Raw genomic sequence first — 19,898 nt, forward strand, 5'->3', positions numbered from 1 at the left:
ATTTATATGATCTCAGTCTCTTTTTGGGTTCTGTTCAACAGTCTACAATGCACTTCTCATTGAAAGTACACTGAGTGAGGTAACCCTGATACATGGTTTTATATGTAGGGTAACTCATGGATGTACAGCAGCATCTGAACCCCTAGCCATTGGATAAGGGTGCAAAGGTCACAGCTGGGTAAGCAGCCATTGGTCTCCGGCCATGTGATGAATATATCCTGTAACCTCACCCCAGTAAACAGTGGAGTTGTGGGGGGGGGGGGGGGGTAGAGACTCACCAGCAGAGTAAAGACAAGTTTCTTGGAGCCTAATCTTGTAAAGAGAGGTGTTTCAGGATGGATGTTGGGGACAGTTATTCAGTCAAGCGTGTCAACAGACAGGGGACTGAAGGCTTTGAGGCTCAAAAGTAATGAGTGTTTGACCTGCTGACCTCACACTAAAGAGGCTCACAGCTGTCACCACACTACACCTTACAAGTAATGAGGAGAAAAAGTCACTGTATGCTTTATTGGTATAAATATTGTGTCACAATTGATTTTTTTTTTTTTTTTTAACTTTCATAACATATTTAGAGCGCCACTGTTGCCTTGGAGCCTCTCTGGATTAGGGTTAGGGTTAGCCCTGTCTCCTATCCTCCAAGATCCTTCCAGGAGCATGTGAGATCTCTGGGGAAACTCTGGAAATCTGAAGCATGCTGAGGACTTCTGGAAGCATCTTATGGGCAAATTCAAGAGAATGTTCCTTCCATGACTAAACTGACTCCGTTCTTCACTATTTGGATGTCTTTTGAGTTACCAGTCATTGCAACAACTAGACTTTATATGTGTATAGTTGCTGAGCTGCAACATTTCTGTCTTTGCATGTGTATCCTTTATTGTGTTTTGTTTTATTTATTTTCTTATTGGTAGTATGGCCAAAGCAGATGGTTACCCAAATAAGTCTGGTCTGCTTAAGGATTCTTCCTCTAATCAAAAAATGTCTCAGGGAGTTTTTCCCTTACCACTGTTGCCAATATGCATGCTCAGAGGGTGGGTAAGGTTACACCTACCTTGAGTGAAGCACCGTGGGCCACTTACATATGTTGGTGCTGTATAAATAACTGTAATTGAATTGAATAAGGCTGCATGCCGTCCTTTGGCAAACCCTTATCAATCAAATCCGAGTACTTTCTATGGTGAACTGGTATAACTGGTGGACTGCTCTGGGAGTAAGGTATGACAGGCGACTGAAAAGTTTTAAGCCTGACCCAGAAACATTAGAGTGTGGTTCACCATATTTTACATTAACAGAAACCAATATTTGTCTTGAGAATGTGTGAAATTTTGTCTCACTGGGTGCAATACTGCAGACACAATATGGTGGATGTGCTGTGATTCAGTATCTCACGAAAAAGGCAATGTATCTAAAGGAGATCCATGAGGACATGGTAATGAGATTAGGGGAGGATGCCCCGTCTTATGCTACAGTTAAATGTTGGTCAGCTGAATTCAAGAGGGACAGAACAAGTGCTGAAGATGGAGCAAGATCAGGAAGAGTCAGAACTATCACCTTGACTGATTTGATCCAGAAGATCCATGATATGGTCCTCGCTGACAGACGAGTAAGTGAGCATCACATAACCAGTACTGTGGACATTTACCAGGAGAGAGTTCTTTTGGTTGTGATGGAGGAAATGGGAATGATGAAACTTTCAGCACAATGGGTCCCAAGGCTTCTCACAACCAATCAGAAACACTCGTTCCACATGTCCAGGGACAAGCTTTGGTTTTTGAGGCAGATCTGGATAACTTCATGCAACGATTTGTGACCATTTAATGAGACCTGGATCCAACACTTCAAACCAGAGTCCAAACAACAGTTGAAGTAAAGGAAACATGTGGGTTGTCTCGTGCTGAAGAAAGCCAAAGCTGTCTCATCTGCTGGAAAGGTCACAGCCTTTGTCTTCTGGAATGCTGAGGGCATCACATTGAAAAGACAACTTGTTGGAACTCATTATAATACTAATAATGATATCATACCTGCCGTGGATGACTTCCTTGAGCTCCACAATAAAACCTTCTAACTCTGAGAACAGTATTAAGGTAGTGCAGCAATGCTGGAAAACGTGTGTGGGCTTACATGGGGATTACATTGAAAAATAAAGTATTACATTATTTCAGTTGTGGGTTTTTTCTTGGTTGGGCTCAAAATCGTTCAATCACCCCTTGTACGTAGTTTAAGATGTGCACATTTTTCTCTAATTTATGCAGCCCTTTTCTTACAATGGCACTGTTTGCAATGCACACAGTAAAGCCCATTCTGCATAAATAAATATGCATGTAAAGCACCTGCTATGACATCATTTTTACAACATACTGTTGGCCAATCAGCCTCCGTCCCTCCAAACTAGGAAGTTAAATATAAGCAGCATTGTTGCCCGCTTTGTCATTCTTGAAGCAGGAGGAGTGTTTTACAGCTGGGGAAGAGCTAATATCTGACTGACAAAGTTCACTTTCAATGAACGTTAAACAGGAAGAGATTTAAGGTTTTCCATATTACAGGTACAGTAGCTGTATTTCTATTTTACCTATCATAGTGTATATGAGCAAGGTTGGATATTGCAAAATCAATGTGATACACCACAACATAAAAATTATATATAATAATGTAAAATCAAATAGTTCCCATATTTTGGACAAATAATTAAACTATGGATTTTAGGAAAAGTTTCAAATAAATATAATCTGCCATAAACATTGCTCAAGTTTAAATAGAAAGGACAATATAACCATTTTGGCTCTGTGGAGATGACCCTGAGAGACTGACAAAATACAGTAGACTTAGAAGAAAAGTAAATTAAAAGAAAGAATGTATTACTCCGGGAAACAGATGAAGAAAAAAAAATCAGAAAAGTGAACAATGTTTCCCATGGATATTTTTTGAGAACTGCACAGTCCATCTGTTTTCAAGTGTTCAGCTTGTCTTTATGAAATTCAGCATGCAATCATAACTCAGTACAGCATTCTCTAAGTGATTAACAAAGGGTTGTGTCTTTTACTAAGAATTAAATTTTACAAGAATTAATTAGGCAAAATTAGTTTCTCCCGGTGTGTAGTGGGCGCCTTGCATGGCAGCAGCCTGACATCGGTGTGAATGTGAGGCATTGATGTGTAAAGCGCTTTGAGTGTCTGATGCAGATGGAAAAGCGCAATATAAATGCAGTCCATTTAATAAATCAGGGTTTGACTGACATGGTATGTACAATCCTAAATGTTTTATGCTTGACTTGTTTTTCTCTCTTTCTTCTCATTCATCACACTCAGTCATGAGGCTACTCTGTCTGCTGCAGTTCATCTGCTTGGCTATTTGTCATCCATCAAGAACAAGAGACTGGGCTCACCATGGTGCCCCCATGTTTGCTGACCTCACAGTTCGGGAAATGAAAGCAGTCCGGTCCTATCTGCATAGTATTCCAGAATTGGATCTCAGTACAGCTCAAAGCCTAAATCTAAAGAAGAATAGTATCCTATTGATAGAGCTCCATTTGCCAAGGAAACATGAAGCCCTGAGGGCTCTGGATCGTGGACAGGCCAAACCTCCACGTGAAGCCCGTGTGGTGGTCCAGTTTGCAAACCAAGCCAAGCCCAATATCACTGAATATATTGTTAGTCCTCTGCCATCCCCCAAATCCCACAGAGTTAAGACGTTCAAGGGTGATAGGCATCCTCTTTTTGAGTCAAGACCAATTACTAAGTCAGAGTACACTCATATTACTGAAGCCCTTGTGAAGATTACAACTAAAGCTCAAAAACTTCTATTTGATACAACAGGAGGATTCTCTTTCAGTAACTGCTCTAACCGCTGCCTGACATTCAGTGATATAGCTCCCAGAGGGACAGGTCCAGGTCAGAGAAGAACCTGGATAATGTTGCAAAAGTTTGTGGAAGGTTATTTCATCCACCCTGTTGGATTTGAGGTGCTACTTAACCACCTAGACTTGGATCCACAAAAGTGGACTGTTGAAAAGGTCTGGTACAATAGTCGGTACTTTGACAGTGTGGAGGAGCTCGTAGAAAAATATGATGCAGGACTTGTGGAGAAGGCCAAATTACCAGATCATGATGACAATGACCTCTATTCCACCTATATTCCACGAGGTTACACTAGTACCCCCACAGAAATTCATGGGCCAAAATTTGTGGAACCTCAAGGGGCTCGCTATCACATTGATCACAACTTTGTTGAATATGCAGGATGGTCTTTTGCCTACCGTGTGCGTTCATCAGCTGGGCTTCAAATCTTTGACCTTTCGTTTAATGGAGAAAGGATTGCTTATGAGATCAGCCTCCAAGAAGCTATCGCCTTCTATGCTGGTGATACACCCGCTGCCATGCAAACCAAGTATATAGATGCTGGCTGGGCAATGGGCACATCCACATATGAGTTAGCACCTGGTATTGACTGTCCAGAAATTGCCAAATTTGTTGACCTTTACCATTATTATGATACAGACAAACCCATACACTTTAAAAATGCATTATGCATTTTTGAAATGCCCACTGGAATACCTCTGAGGAGGCATTTCAATTCCAATTTTAATGGAGGATACAACTTCTATGGAGGGTTAGAGAATACAGTGCTTGTGCTGCGGACAACCTCAACAGTTTACAACTATGATTACATCTGGGACTTCTACTTTTACCAGAATGGAGTAGTGGAGGTAAAAGTCAGTGCTACTGGATACATTCACGCCACTTACTTCACACCTAATGGAATTCAATATGGCACCAAGGTGTACAACTATGTGCTGGGAAACCTTCACACACACCTTATCCATTATAAAGTGGACCTGGATATTGCTGGTGAGTTGTTAAAGACACAAACATACTTTTTTCAAAACACATAATGAAAAGGCACTAAAATAAATGCAATGATCCCGTGTGAATTGCTTAGAAACATTAATTAATTCAGGGCGTCATGGGGGTTGTGGAGCCTATTCCAGCAGTCACTGGGTGAGATGCAGGGTACATCCTGGACAGGCTGCCAATCTATCACAGGACATCATTCAAATAAATACTTTGTGTTTATGGTTTGGATTTCAATAAAACTCTCAAGTGTATAAGGAACAACCCATTGATCTTAGTGTTGGCTTTTATCATTTCCAGATAAGATGTGTTTCTGGACTTCAGACCATCATAAAATAAAATGTTTTGACATGTTTGGCATGTGAGCATGAGTGTGTTGCTGAAATCTATGATTAAGGCAATTATATATGCCAAGCATAATTTAGCAACTGAATGTTGAAAACCTGTTTGCAATTTTTGACCAAAAATGAAAAGATGGGGATTAGATCATTACACTGCTCAAAAAATTAAAGGAACATTTTGAAAACACATCAGAACTCAATGGGGTAAAAAAAAACACCATGCTGGATATCTTTCCTAATATGGACTAGTTAATGTGTTAGGAATGAAAGGATGCCACATCATTTGATGGAAATGAAAACTGTCACCATACAGAGGGTTGAATTCAAAGACACCCTGGAAATTAAAGCAAAAAAATGATATGGAAGGCTTGACCATTTTTCCAAAGTTTCATTGCAGCAACTCAAAAAGGTACTCAATAGTTTGTATGGCTCCCATGTGTTTGTATACATGCCTGCCAACTCTGGAGCATGCTCCTAATGAGAGGACAGAGGGTGTCCTCTGGGATTTCCCACCAGATTTGGACCAGGGCATCTCTTAGCTACTGGACAGTCTGGAATGCAACCTTGCACCACCGGATCGACCAAAACATAATGGCCCGGAGGTGTCCTATTGGATTTAGGACAGGCGAGCGTGGGGGCCAGTCAATGGTATCAATTCCTTCATCCTCCAGGAACTGCCTGCATACTCTCACCATATGAGGTCCAGCATTATTGTGCACCAGGAGGAACCAAGAATTTACTGCACCAGCGTAGGGTCTGACAATGGGTCCGAGGATTTCATCCAGATACCTGATAGCACTCGGGGTGCCGCTGTCTAGCCTGTAGAGGTTTATGTGTCCTTCCAGTGATATGCCTCCCCAGACCATTACTGACACATCATCAAACCACTCATGCTGAATGATGTTGCAGGCAGCATAACATTCTCCATGACATCTCCAGACCCTTTCACCTCTGTCACATGTGTTCAGGTTGAACCTGCTGTCATCTGTGAAAAGCACAGGGTGTCAGTGGCGGACCTGCCAATTCTAGTGTTCTGTGGCAAATGTCAATCGACCTCCATGATGCCGGCCAGTGAGCACAGGGCACATTACAGGTCATCTAGCCCTCAGGCCACCCTCATGAAGTCTGTTTCTGATTGTTTGGTCAGAGATATTCACACCAGTGGCCCGTTGGAGGCCATTTTGTCAGGCTCTGGCAGTGCTCATCTTGTTCCTCCTTGCACAAAAGAGCAGATATCAGTCCTACGGTTGGGTTAAGGACCTTCTACAGTCCTGTCCAGCTCTCCTAGAGTAACTGCCTGTCTCCTGGAATATCCTTCATGCTCTTGAGACTGTGCTGGGAAACACAGCAAACCTTCTGGCAATGGCACGTATTGATGTGCCATCCTGGAGGAGTTGGACTACCTGTGACGACCTCTGTATGGTCCAAGTACTGTACCATGCTACCAGCAGTGACACTGACCCTAGGCAAATGCAAAATTAGTGAAAAATCAGTCAGAAAAAATAAGGAGAGAAAAATATCAGTGGCCTCCACCTGTAAAACCATTCCTGTTTTGGGTGTCATCTCACTGTTGTCTCTCTCGTGCACCTGTTGTTAATTTCATTATCACCAAACCAACTGAAAGTGATTACCACCCTCTCTGCTAATTAACTGACTAGATCAATATACCAGAAGTTGAACAGACTTGATGTTATACTTTGATTAAAAAGTGTTCCTTTAATTTTGTTTAGCAGTATATTTTATTGGTCTGCAATTATGTGTGGATTCAGAGTACATACTTCTTCCAAAACACCCAACATCCCCCATTTTGAAACATTAAATTTACACATATCTTTTGCAATGTTTTGATTGTGCTCCATTATGCACTTTGACTCTAGTTAGATATCATTGAAGCACAAACAATCCAAACAGATATGTAAAAATTCTTTGCAGTGGCATGCTTTTTGTAACACATTTTCTGCATTCATTTATTTTCTACACATGCTAATTCAAATTAAAGTTTACTGGGGGTGTGGCCTATCCCAGCAGTCATTGGGCGAGTGGCGAGGTACACCGTGGACAAGCCACCAGCCTATCACAGGGCCACATATAGACAAGACAACACATTCACACGATCACTCACACCTACAAACACTTTCAACTTTCCAATTCACCTAACGTGCATATCTTTGGAATTGGGAGAAAGGCAGATCACCTGAAGGGGCATGGTTCAGAATGGAGTCTTGATTTGTCATGTGGACCTGGCTAAATGTGATGTAAAGAGATGGCTGTAACAGAATGAGACCAACAGATTATATGAAACCCAAACGTGGCTACAAAACAAACATGGCTTGACATGAGCTCCACCAAAGCCAGTTGACTGGTGCTGTATAGTGAGTGTGGAGTTTGCATGACTCACACACTTTGATGAACATGAGTTCAATTGTTTTTTAGTATTCCTGCCAACACACCAACAACGAAAAAAATTTAAGTAACAATAAAGTTGTATCCATCTGTTTTTCTCCATGTGTGTTTGTTCTCAGTGTGATGATGTATTAATTTACAGATTAAATTGGCTGATGTTTCTAGAATAACAAAGGTCAAAAGGACAAGTTCCTATTGATAGTTGGTGGTGTATAGCTTCTTGACAGACTGTTTAAACCGTAACTTTTATTTTTTACCTTTAATATGATCTAGGTCGACAGAACAGCTTTGAGTCACTGGATTTAAAATTTGTCAACTTCACAAATCCATGGAGCCCAGAGGACTTCATTGTCCAGTCCAAACTCCAAAGGACACAGCACAAGACAGAGAGATCAGCTGCTTTCCGATTTGGCAAGAAGTTTCCCCGCTATGTTCACTTTTACAACCCCAACGAGAGAAACAAGTGGGGACATGACAAGGGCTACCGTATTCAGTTTAACTCCCATGCCCACAGCGTGCTTCCACGGGGCTGGAAAGAGGAAAATGGTGTTAACTGGTCAAGGTAAGAAAAACATTCACCCATGATATTGCCAGACAAACTATATGTATAATACAGCAGAGAAAATGATAAAAAAAAAAAAAAACACAGAATCTAGTAGGTTTTATTAAAGCACACACAAAATGCATTATGTTGGTAAGACAATATTATATTTTAAGGCAAAAAATTATTTGATTAGGATTCAAGTTAATTTGATGCTGAATATGCGTTGTGACACTGTGGCAATCACGTCAATAAAAGGTCGACAGAGGTTTGATCAGTCTGGATAAAATTTGTGCTCACAACATGATTTGTTTTCATGAACTGACTGCAGAAGATCAGCAAAGTGAACAAGGTTAGAAAAAAGGCCAATACAAAGTATGTTACAACCTCAGATCAGAAAAACTTGGGACAGAATGAAAAATTCTATTAAAAATCCCTCCAGTGATTCTTACATTTACGTTGACTTCTGTTGCATTGCAGACCATATGAGCCCAAGATATTTCATCTTTTATATAGTCAACTTCTTTCATTTTTTAACATGCATCTTTTCATTACATCCATTCATGCATTTAAGGATTGCAGCACATTCCAAAAAAGTTGGGACAGGGGAATTTAAGGCTAGTAATGAGGTAAAATAAATAAATAATACAATATTAACAGTTGATGCCAACAGGTGATTGTAATCATGATTTGGTAGAAAAGCAGTATCAACTAAAGGCTGACAGGCTGGTTCGGTAGGACACAAATGCGAGGCTCACACACACAGCTCTGGTTGCAAAAAGGCTTTAGTGAGGAAAGCAGTCGGTACACGGGAAGGCAGTCCAAAATACACAGCAGCAGTACAATGATCATCAGGCTTAGGCAAGGTCGGAACAGACGGGCAGGATGTCGAAAACACACTGAAGCAGGTAGGACTAGAAAACACGAAACCAAGAACTGGAAAGAAGGCACAGGGCGCATCAATCTGGCGAGGAACAAACAAGCAGTGAGCATATATACCCCCAGGTGACAATCAGCAAATGTTCCTCAAAGAAAGATTGGAAGGGACTTGCATACTTCTCCCTCTACAGTACATAATTTCATTAAACACATCAAGGTATCTGGAATAACTTCAGTACACAAAGGGCAAAAGAACACCCATGATCTCTGACCCCTCAGACGACACTGCATGAAGAACTGACATTCATCAATAGCTGATATAACCACATGGGCAAGGAAACCTACAATACAGAGTTACATTGACAAATGCCACTTAAAACTTAGTTGTACAAAAAAGAAACCTTATATTAACCTTGTCCAGAAGTGGCATAGACTTCTCTGGCCTCAGAGGCATTTAAATTGGACCATAACAAAATGGAAAAGTGTACTGTAGTCAGTCAAATCAGGACACCAGCTCTTTTTGGAAAAAATGTTTGCCTTTTGCTCTGGAACAAGGACCATCCAGACTGTTTTCAGCAACAAGTCCAACAGCCAGGGACTGTCATTTGTATGGGGTTGCAGCTTAATGCTTCTTAGCTTTGTGAATACTCACTTAACCGAAGTGCGAGTAGCAGGAGTGCTTCACTGCAGCCAGTGTTGATTGATTTTCATAAAGCATTTTATTTGTTTGACCAGGCTGTGCTCTGGGACAGCCTGAAAATTTGAAGGATCCCCAACAAGTTGCAAAACATCATAGCCAGCCTATACACAGGCTTTTGTGGAGCAGGGACATCTTCTGTTAATTCTGACATTTGTTAGTGATGTGTTCAAGCAGTGACTCTGCTTTATGTATGCCTCATCATCTCAGATGTCAGAAGATAAGCAGAGTAGATACTGGTTAGTACTTGGATGGAAGACCAGGGGCTGTGTGTGTTTCTCCAGTTAACACTGGAATTGTATCAGGAAGGGCATCTGGTGTAGAACTTGTGCCAAATCCCAATGTGGATCTGTACTGGTTCCCCTGTGTCAACCCTGAAGTTAGTGATGTCATCAGTCTCCTATTTTGTTCAATGCAAAACTTGGACTAGATGTTGGGTAGTGTTATGGAGAACAATGGCTTTGGTAACTTCTGTCAGTGAGGAAAGGTTTACTGACCTTGACTTCATGAAAGATATTGTGCATCTTGCTTCCAGTGGACTGTGTGCTGAATTGACACCCTTCTAATAATTACAAGGTTGTATTTGTTTCTTCTGTTTCTGTTTAACACTTCTTTTAGTTTTTAAGTGCATCTATTGTGAATCTTATTTAACTAAATTTCTCCTGTTGTGAATCTTAGGAGTGGTTAGCATTGCGCTGGCGATTATCTTGCGGTAGGTCGGCTACATTTTTTAAATTTTAAATCGTGTTACTATTGTTGCCAGTCTAATTCCGTTAGTTTTCCAGTGTAACTGCTGTGAATTGTAGCTCCTTATTTTACTCCTGTGTGAATCTAAGTGGGTAGCATTTTCGTTAGTGGTTAGCTTGCGCTAGCTTGGCTACAATCTTGGATTTTCTGGTGCACAAAGTACCCTACTTTACACTTTTAGAGAGCCGTGTCCGTAAGCTAGAACAGCTTCTTAGTTCAGTGGAGTTAGATGTTGAGGCACTTGAGACGAGGTTAGTGTTTGGTCAGCTAGCATGCCCATTAGCATTAGCCTGGAAATACCAGCTGTGGATGATGGCTTTCGGACCATGGTTAGGCAGATGAAATCACGTAGAGCTTTCTGCCCAGTTGTGGTACCCCGATCACACTCGCCACTGTGAACTGTGAACTGGTTTTCTCCCTTGGACATGCCTGTTGTGTTGTCCCTGAAAGCCATATTAATTTTCCGAATGGTGTCCACCTGGAGGTCTCTCACAGTTTCTGGAAATAAATTGATGCAGCAAAGCTCCAAATCGTTCAGACATTTATTCGCAATAAAAAAACGACGAGAGGGTGGACCAGTGCTCACACAAAGCCTGCTCACAGGCGAATGACGCAACCGACAGGCATGAAAAAACTCATGCATGCGCACGAAGGTTCAAGCTTGTCTGATGCAATCACACGTGATTCAAATCCATATGGTTTTTGAAAAAAATAAAAAGGTCGGATACTTTTCTAACAGACCTCGTACACATCACACTAACAAAGTGAGGAACCTTGGGGAAGTTTTTGATCCTACATTGTCCTTTGACCTCCACATTAGAGATATTACAAAATATAGTGAAAATTCATCCCATCCTGTCTATGGCTGATGGTGAGACCCTGATTCATGCATTTCTTTCTTCTAGATTGGACGACTGCAATGTTCTGTTTTCTGGTTTATCGCAATCCAGCATTAGGGGTCTCCAACTGGTTCAAAATGCTGCTGCCAGACTTTTTACAGGAAGCAGGACATTTGACCACATTTCACCCATTTTAGTGTCTCTTCACTGATTTCCTGTCCATGTGAGATCAGACTTTAAGGTTCTGTGATTAACCTATAGAATTATTCATGGACTAGCACCTCCCTACTTAGCTGACCTAATTAAACCCTACGTATCGGCCCGGGCTCTGCATTCTCAGTGTGCAGGACTACTTTGTCTCCCTAGGGTGAATAAAAAGTCTGTGGCTCACAGAGCTTTGCCTTATCGTGCACCTGTTTTGTGGAATGATCTCCCTACATCAATAAAATAGTCAGATTCTGTAGAGACTTTCAAGTCCAGACTTAAGGCACACTTATTTTCCCTTTCGTATGGCTAGCATACTGGCATGGTATGGTACTATGTTTTCAACCCTTCTAAAGTCATTTTATCAGTAAACAGAGTGGGCCACATCCTCAACTTTATCTAAATTCTAGGTCTTTTAGTGAAGCTTTGAGATTGTGGCTGGCGATCACCTTAGTATTTCTTCTGTTTTTCTTTTTTGCTTAATGCTGAGAAGTTACACCGTATTTGTTGTCTTTCTGCCACCTGATTCTGTTTTTTTCTCTCTGTTTGAGGTTTGGCTCCATCCAGAAGTGGGAGTGGGTGTCTTCTTGTGCAGGCCTCCCATCCTGTGCACCAACGTGGACTCCCAAAATTCCCTGTATATTTGTATTGTCAATTATGTCGGTAGCATGGCCCAAGTAGAGGGTCACCCCTTTAAGTCTGGTCTGCTTGAGGTTTTTTCCTCAATATCATCAGATGGAGTGTTTCCTTACCAGTGTGTCCTGTGTGCTTCCTCTTCCCACTAAACATTAGACATCTTATGGTTGTTCTATTGATCCTACAAACACAATATAAATGTGATCTGCATGTCAATAAGATGTCTAATGTATTGTGAATAGGGGTTGGTAAGGTTAGACCTTACTTGTGTGAAGTGCCTTGAGGCAGCTTTGTTGTGATTTGGCGCAATACAAATTAAATAAATTGAATTGAATCTTGAGCAGCACGGTGGCTTAGTGGTTAGCACTGTTGCCTCACAGCGAGAAGGTTGTGGGTTCAATTCCCGTGACCTTTCTGTGTGGAGTTTGCATGTTCTCCCCGTGTTTGCATGGGTTTCCTCCGGGTGCTCCGGTTTCCTCCCACATCCAAAGACATGCGGGTTAGGTGGATTGGAATCTTTAACAAAATTGTCCTTAGGTGTGTGTGTGGGTGTGTCTGTGTTTGTTTGTCTATTTGTGGCCCTGCGACAGACTGGCGTCCTGTCCTGGGTGTACCCCGCCTCACGCTCTATGACTGCTGGGATACGCTCCAGCCCCCCGCAACCCTTAATTGGACTAAGCGGTAGAAAATGAATGAATGAATTGAATCTTTGCAGAATCATTGGATTCCCTGTTTGCAGCACATGAGAAGACAAGTGAGTGGGTTTTTTGAGAGTCCTGGCTCAAGACTAAGATCCAGGCTGACAAGTGCTTCCTCACCTCAGCCATCAAAAGTGTATCTGTATCCGGTTGAAACATTCACTGATCTCAACTCTAACATTCTTTTCTCTGGGTACTTGGTTTTTCAGACAGAGAGATGCCAAAGTACAGCTTATGAAGTCATGATGCCACTGAACAAAGGTGTTTGGTGATACCGTTGTTACCTTTTCAGGAGAACAAAGGTTGAAGTCTTTAGGGCCCCGGTGCTTCCTGTCTTACTGGATGTAACCAGTGACCAAAGGCAACAACTTTGGTACTTGTTTTCTTCAGAGGATCCTTGAGTACCACTGGAATGGCTTTGCATCAAATGAATGGTTCCTTATGTAGGCTTAAATGAGACATAACACTTGTATTGCAAGGGAACATTAGTTACAACATTTTGTCCATTTCAGCATGCTTCTTTGGGAATGATCCTGCATGAATGTACTTCAGTGGTGAGGACTCTAGTAACTGGACAAGGCCAAGGATATGACCATATTTAACCCAGCTACCACAGATAGATCATTACTTTTGGATGGAGCAGATGCCTGTTTCATTTAACAAAGTACAGTCAAACAACAACAACTTAACTGAAAGACAGGCCTCCCATCCATTTTCTATATCCGCTTAGGCCAATTAAGAGTCACGGGGACGTGGAGCCCATCCCAGCAGCCACAGGGTGCGAGTCAGGACACACCCAGGACAGGACACCAGTCTGTCACAAGGTCACATATAGACAAACACATTAACACATGGATAATTTTAAGATTCCATATACCTAACCTGCATTTCTTTGGATGTGGGAGGAAGCCAGAGCACACAGAGGAAACCCAAGCAAACAAAGGGAGAACATGCAAACTCCAAACAGAAAGGCCACAGGTGGGAATCGACCCCATGACCTTCCACAAAGGCCAACCACAAAGCCACCGTGCTGCCCGACAGACAAATTAATTACCTAAAATGTTTATGAGTTTTCCCTGTAAGAATGACACTATATGATGACTGGCATGTTTTTTCTGCAGATACCCACTGGCTGTGACACGCTACAAAGATGACGAGGTCAGCAGCAGCAGCATTTATGCTCAGTGTAACCCCTGGGAACCTCTAGTGTCTTTTGAGGACTTCATCCGCAACAATGAAGAAATAGTCAACCAGGTACAATGCAACCTTTTTTGTGGACAAAAGGTGCATCTACATAACAAATTCATGTACAGTACTCATATTATGCTTGTACCATAGTCTGCATGATACTCAGAGCTACTAGTTTGTTCCAAATGTAGCTGGAAGTAAAATGTGGAAAGCAAAAACTGCATACATTCATGAATTTGACAGTGAGGAATAGAATATACTGCAAATCCATTCAATTTGTGAGGTTCACATTCTTCACTACACCAGCAAACACAATGCTTGCATTACAACTGACACCAGCCCAATCAACTTGTCACTCTCATGTCCCCTTTTCTTTCAACTGGAGCAGCATGATGCTCACAGCTGGAAGGGAGCAAGCTCCCAGGTTTGAGAAGATTGTTGTAGGCTTACAATTTGAAATGATTTATAAGTACGCTACCAGTCCAAAGTTTGGACGCACGTTCCCATTCAAATGAAAAGTGCTATGAACAGGTCAATCTGTGTATGTTGCTACAGCTAGCAAATCTGAAAAATAATATCAGATAATCCATGTTGTTAATGGCATTTCACAATAAAAGAATTTTAATATGAGAGGAGGGAAGCGTGACCACAAAGTGTTTGAAGCCACAGCATAATTTGTTACACACAATTGTTTCTTATTTGGCAGTGTTTAGGCTAGTATGTCATTGGGTGCGACTGTTGCAGAATCGTTGGAAATGTGAGTTAGTGACAAAACATGTGAATGAGTGACAGATTTGCAGTTGGTATCTCACTGAAGTGGTACAAACAATATGTTGCTCACAAAGTGCTCAGCTGGTATTAACCTGATATTGTCCTGCCATTATCAAATCAAATAAATTTTATTTATATAGCGCCAAATCACAACAAACAGTTGCCCCAAGGCGCTTAACTAATACGCGCTATCCATGTGTATAGACACTGTGGGCATTCCCCCAATTGATAATAATAAAATAAAATAATAATATAATAAAAAGAGCAAAGCTATTTTTTCTCCCACTGAGGAGAAAAAAATAACAGGAAGAAAACTGAACAGGGCACTCACCCCCACTTGTAGAATGATTTCCCACATGATGAAATATGTCACACCCCTATTCCACAGGGCAGCATTCTGTAGTGCAAAAGCAGGATGAAACGGCTTACTCTGCTTTGCCTCCTATCAGGCTGGCATATAAAGTGCAAACCTGGCAATCCGCTTGAAAATGGAAGAAAAACTTCCCCAGTTATGTCCTCGTCCAGAACCACAACAAATGCAATTTCTGCCCCGATGGAGCACAATCAAACAAATTTCAAGTTGTATTCACTAGGACTGCCTCGTTTAAAGATGTTCAAACATGATTGAAGCCATTTAGACTACAAACACCTGGAAGTTACCACACATCAGCGACGATTTAACAAATCGGGATGAAATTTTTAAATGGTTCGAAAACTTCACACTGATTTCATAACTGGTGCCGATGATTGTGTATACCAAGGTTGTTCAAGACTGATCAAGAAGTTACTATGATGCTTCAAAATACACCCCAATTTGCTATTTGGGATGAAACAGGAAGGAACAGTGCTCTGTGGAATAGCCCTATATTGTCCAGTGGTCCACGGCATGAAGGAAGTCCTGGCTGGCCCAGTGAATGGCATTTGCCAGGAAATTTGTGAAATTTCATGAAACATACATAGGGCTTTGCATTCTCCTCTTGTGAGTTCCAGGGTGTCATGCTTGTATTGTTAGAATTTTGAACTTTTCAAAAATGATGAAGCAACAAATTTTCTCTCTAAATGTCAGAAACATGGACCCAAAATGGCTGGACACAAATGCAACACTCACACAGAGGCATGGACACAAAAAGTTAAGCCAAAAGAAGAACTCAAAGCAAAACAAAACCTGCACACAAAACAATTTAAAAGCCCAAACATGAATACAAAGAAAATACAAAACCCAAGCATGAACCTAGTCTCACATGGCATCACCCCCCTAAAGGCCATCCACGAATGGCCCAGGAGTATCTGGGTGCAAGGTGTGGAAGTCCCAACTGAGATCAGGGTCCAAAACATAGTGAGACGGGATCCAGGAGTGCCCTTCTGGACCATACCCTTCCCAGTCAACCAGATACTGGATCCCCCAGCCCCGACGATGAGCAGACAGGAGCCGCCAGACCGCCATCCACAAACTGGGTGGGTGGAGGGGGCTCACCAAGAGGGAAGAGCGTGCTGGTCTTCACTGGCTTGACCTGACTGTCATGGAATGTCAGATGGATGCACATGGCCCTTGGGAGCTTAAACTGGACAGTGACAGGGTGAATAATCTTGGAAATTGGAAAGGGTCCAACAAACCTGGGAGTGAACTTCTTAGAGTCCATCTGGAGCAGCAAGTGCTTGGTAAACAACCAAACTCTTTGGCCTAGAACATAGGTTGGAGCAGGAGTCCTCTTGCAATTTGCAGCCGTCTTGTAGGTCGCTGATGACTTGACGAGGGACTGGTGGGCCCACTCCCAGGTTCTGCTGCAACTCCTTGCCAGAGCCAATGTGAACTGGACTGAAGAATCTGAGTCTGCAGGTGGAAATAGTGACAGCTGAAATCCATGGACAATATAAAAAGGTGAGAAACCTGTAGATGAAGATGGCAGCGTGTTGTGTGCAAGCTCCACCCAAACCAGGGGTTCCAACCAGGTTGTGGGATCTTGAACAGATTTGATGTGTAGTCCCTTCGTTAAGTTTGACCATTGGACTGGGGATGATGGCTGGAGGACAGGCTGACAGTAACTCCCAGGAGTCGGCAAAACTCCAGGGACCAGAACTGAGACATGAACTGCGGCCTTCATTCAGGCACAATGTCATGTGGGAAACCATGGTACCTGATAACATAACTATTAACTGCCTCAGCCATCTCCTTGTCCAAAGGTAGTCTTTTCATAGGAATAAAATGGGCCATCTTGGAAAGTCTGTCCACCACAATCAGGATCACCGTGTTGCCACGCGAGTTTGAGAGACGTGACAAAGTCCACAGAGATGGGCGACCATGGCTGATGAGGAACAGGTACACAGGCCTATAGATCTGGTGGGCTGGAGGGTGAGTAAGAAAGGCAAGACCAGGAAATAAAACAAAAACTAAGGGTGAGGCCTAACCCAGACACAATGACAGCACTGCAGAACTACAGGATAGGATGACAAGACAGGACAGACAAATGAACAGATCAAGAAGACATGGACCTAACAGGTGTACCACCAAAAATCACCTGACTGGACCAGAATCCTAAATCTATTTTGTTACCCAATGTTACCCAATCTAGAGCCTGTGGATTCCCATGGGCAACACACTAGTATTAGTATTAGTTTAGCACAAAAAAGAAAAAGTATACCACACACATGCATGTGTGTGCGCTCACACACACACACACACACACACAGTAGTGGTGAAATCTGGAAGTTGCAATCACCAGCCCTCAGCAACACATTAAAATTATGTCCATGAAAATGAGAAACATAATCAGAAAGGTAACAGATTTAGAAGTACAATTCTGCAATATATGGGTTATTTCATGCATCTGGGTATTCAATAATAATGTGATTTCCTATTTTGAATGTTTTAATTTTATTTTCAGGATTAGCTGACAAGAGGAAGACGCCAACAAGCTCCCTCTCATTAGTAAACAACCCAGGTTCAAACCCATATCCAACTGATCTTATGTAAAAGAGGACTCAGCCAAAATGTGAATGAGAATAATAACTAAAGTGTTCTGTGCAATGATCTCCCTGCAGAGATAAAACAGACTATGCAGACATTCAACTCCAGACTAAAGACACATCTATTCTCCCCCACTTATGACTAGTATATTGGTGTAGTATGGAACTATGTTTGCTCAGACTTAAATTCATATTATAAACAACGAACATGTCTCTACCTTACTACATCTAGATTCTGAGTCTTCCAGTGAAGCAGTGGGCTAGCTGCCAGCAATCACCTTTGTAATCACCCTAGTAATTCTCTCTGCTTCCCTGTTGATTTACTGCTGGTGAACTAATGCCTCAGGTGCAGTTATTTCCTGCCGAGTGATTCTGCTCTTTTTCTGTCTGTCAGAGGCACTGACGAGACCTTCGACAGATCCTGGCCCTGCACCTCAGGGCGCTGGACTGACCTCACGATGCCCTGCCTGTTTTCACCAATGACTGGATGCCCTACCGTTTTTGGACCTACACTCTAAAATAGGAACTGCTGTCTGAAAAATTGAAGTAACAATTTGCATAGATTTTTTTAAAGTTATTTCAACTTAGTTATTTCCACTTTCAACTGAGTTACTGCCACAAGACTTCTCTAGTTAAATTGAAATAACTTAAAAAAAAATCTATGTAAATCATTACATCACTTTTTCTCTTTGAGACAGCGGTTCATTTTTTTTAGGGTGTACCTATTGTGGAATTGGACGCACATAGATTAAAATCCCAAGATGGACTGCTTTTTAATTTCAATTAACGACTATTTGTGTTCCTCTTCCGTTTTCTCTGTTTATGTTTTAAATGGTTTCTGTTTGTTCAGAAATTCTTTAAAAGTTTGGAAAAAACAAACAAACAAACAAAATACTGTTAGAATGGCCTAAGCAGTGGGTCACCGCTCTGGTCTTCTTGAGGTTTCTTCCTCATTATTACCAGAGGGAGTTTTTTTGTTACCACCGTTGCCAATGTGCTGGCTCAAGGGGGTTGGTAAGGTTAGACCTTACTCATGTGAAGTGCCTTGAGGCAGCATTGTTGTGATTTGGCGCTATACACATAAAATAAATTGAATTGAATATCTACAGTAATGTGAAACGCAAGGCAATGAATCACAATTTGTCAGCAAACAGTATCTGACATTGCTATCTCAGGATATTTGAAGTACATAGAATACTTGATGAAAAGGAAGACAATATCTTTATATTAAATTCTGACAGAAGAATCTGTAAGCTGTGGTCGTCGTGCAGATGAGTGTAAACTCAGAATCAAAGAAACTCATGAATGCTGACTATTTCTGCTGTTTGGAATCCTCTGTAAATAAAACTCCTGTTTGCTGGTCTATGTGTAGGACCTGGTTGCCTGGGTGACAGTGGGTTTCCTTCATGTGCCTCATGCGGAAGACATCCCCAACACAGCAACACCTGGTAACTCAGTGGGCTTCTTCCTTCGACCCTTCAACTTCTTCAATGAGGACCCTTCAGTGACTTCCAAAAGCACTGTCATTGTCCGTCCAGGGCAGGCAGGCCAACCCAAGATCCAAAGATGGACACCAGCGGTTGTAGGTCACTGTGTGACAAACAAGCCCTTCTCTTACAATGGCACATATGGAGGAGTATAAGGGTGCTTCTATAAACAAATCATTTTTTCAGCAAGTAATATCTTTGTTCAACTGATGTAAATAATATAGCCAATAGCCCAATTATTAACAATACACATTTGTGCATGATAATGCTAAGATTTACTATAAGTAATGTGGAATAATCTGGAAAATTGATGTGCTTGAAATCTGAAGAAAGTTTATTTTCTATAATCACTGTCTTCATGAATGATTAGAAAATTGCTGTAATTCTAAATTTCATAATTGTACCATCTGTCTCAATTAAAGAAACCCTTCACCGAAAATACACTTCAGTTTACTCAAACTGCTCTCTGCAATACACTTCTAACCTGGCAGGGGAAAAGATTAGGGTATGGGACTTAAAATATTATGAAACAATGTACCCTTGATGTAAGTGAAGCACGTCTATTGTCCCATGTTAGGTTTCCATGGGTGAGGTTTAGCTGTGCTGAGCATCCAGGATGCAGGATGGTCTATGTCCGCCCAGCTCATGGCAAACTGTTG

The 19,898-nt window shown here is 41.7% G+C and overlaps 1 protein-coding gene across 2 annotated transcripts; it reads left to right on the forward strand.

Moving 5' to 3' along the window:
• The first annotated feature begins 2,432 nt into the window (after nt 1-2,432).
• On the forward strand, nt 2,433-19,532 carry aoc1 (amine oxidase copper containing 1). 2 transcript variants are annotated; one of them, XM_034172227.1, is made up of 5 exons: nt 2,433-2,540; nt 3,303-4,841; nt 7,862-8,150; nt 13,951-14,083; nt 19,125-19,532. In XM_034172227.1, exons 2-5 carry the CDS (start codon nt 3,305-3,307, stop codon nt 19,392-19,394), a joined length of 2,229 nt encoding a protein of 742 aa, XP_034028118.1. In that variant the 5' UTR covers nt 2,433-2,540; nt 3,303-3,304; the 3' UTR covers nt 19,395-19,532. The 2 variants fall into 2 exon arrangements, with proteins under 2 accessions (XP_034028118.1, XP_034028127.1); XM_034172236.1 differs by lacking the exon at nt 2,433-2,540 and having other exon boundaries at nt 3,297-4,841.
• The last annotated feature ends 366 nt before the right edge of the window (nt 19,533-19,898 follow it).

The sequence above is a fragment of the Thalassophryne amazonica genome, chromosome 1 (assembly GCF_902500255.1).
Source record: "Thalassophryne amazonica chromosome 1, fThaAma1.1, whole genome shotgun sequence".
NCBI classification, from domain to species: Eukaryota; Metazoa; Chordata; class Actinopteri; order Batrachoidiformes; family Batrachoididae; genus Thalassophryne; species Thalassophryne amazonica.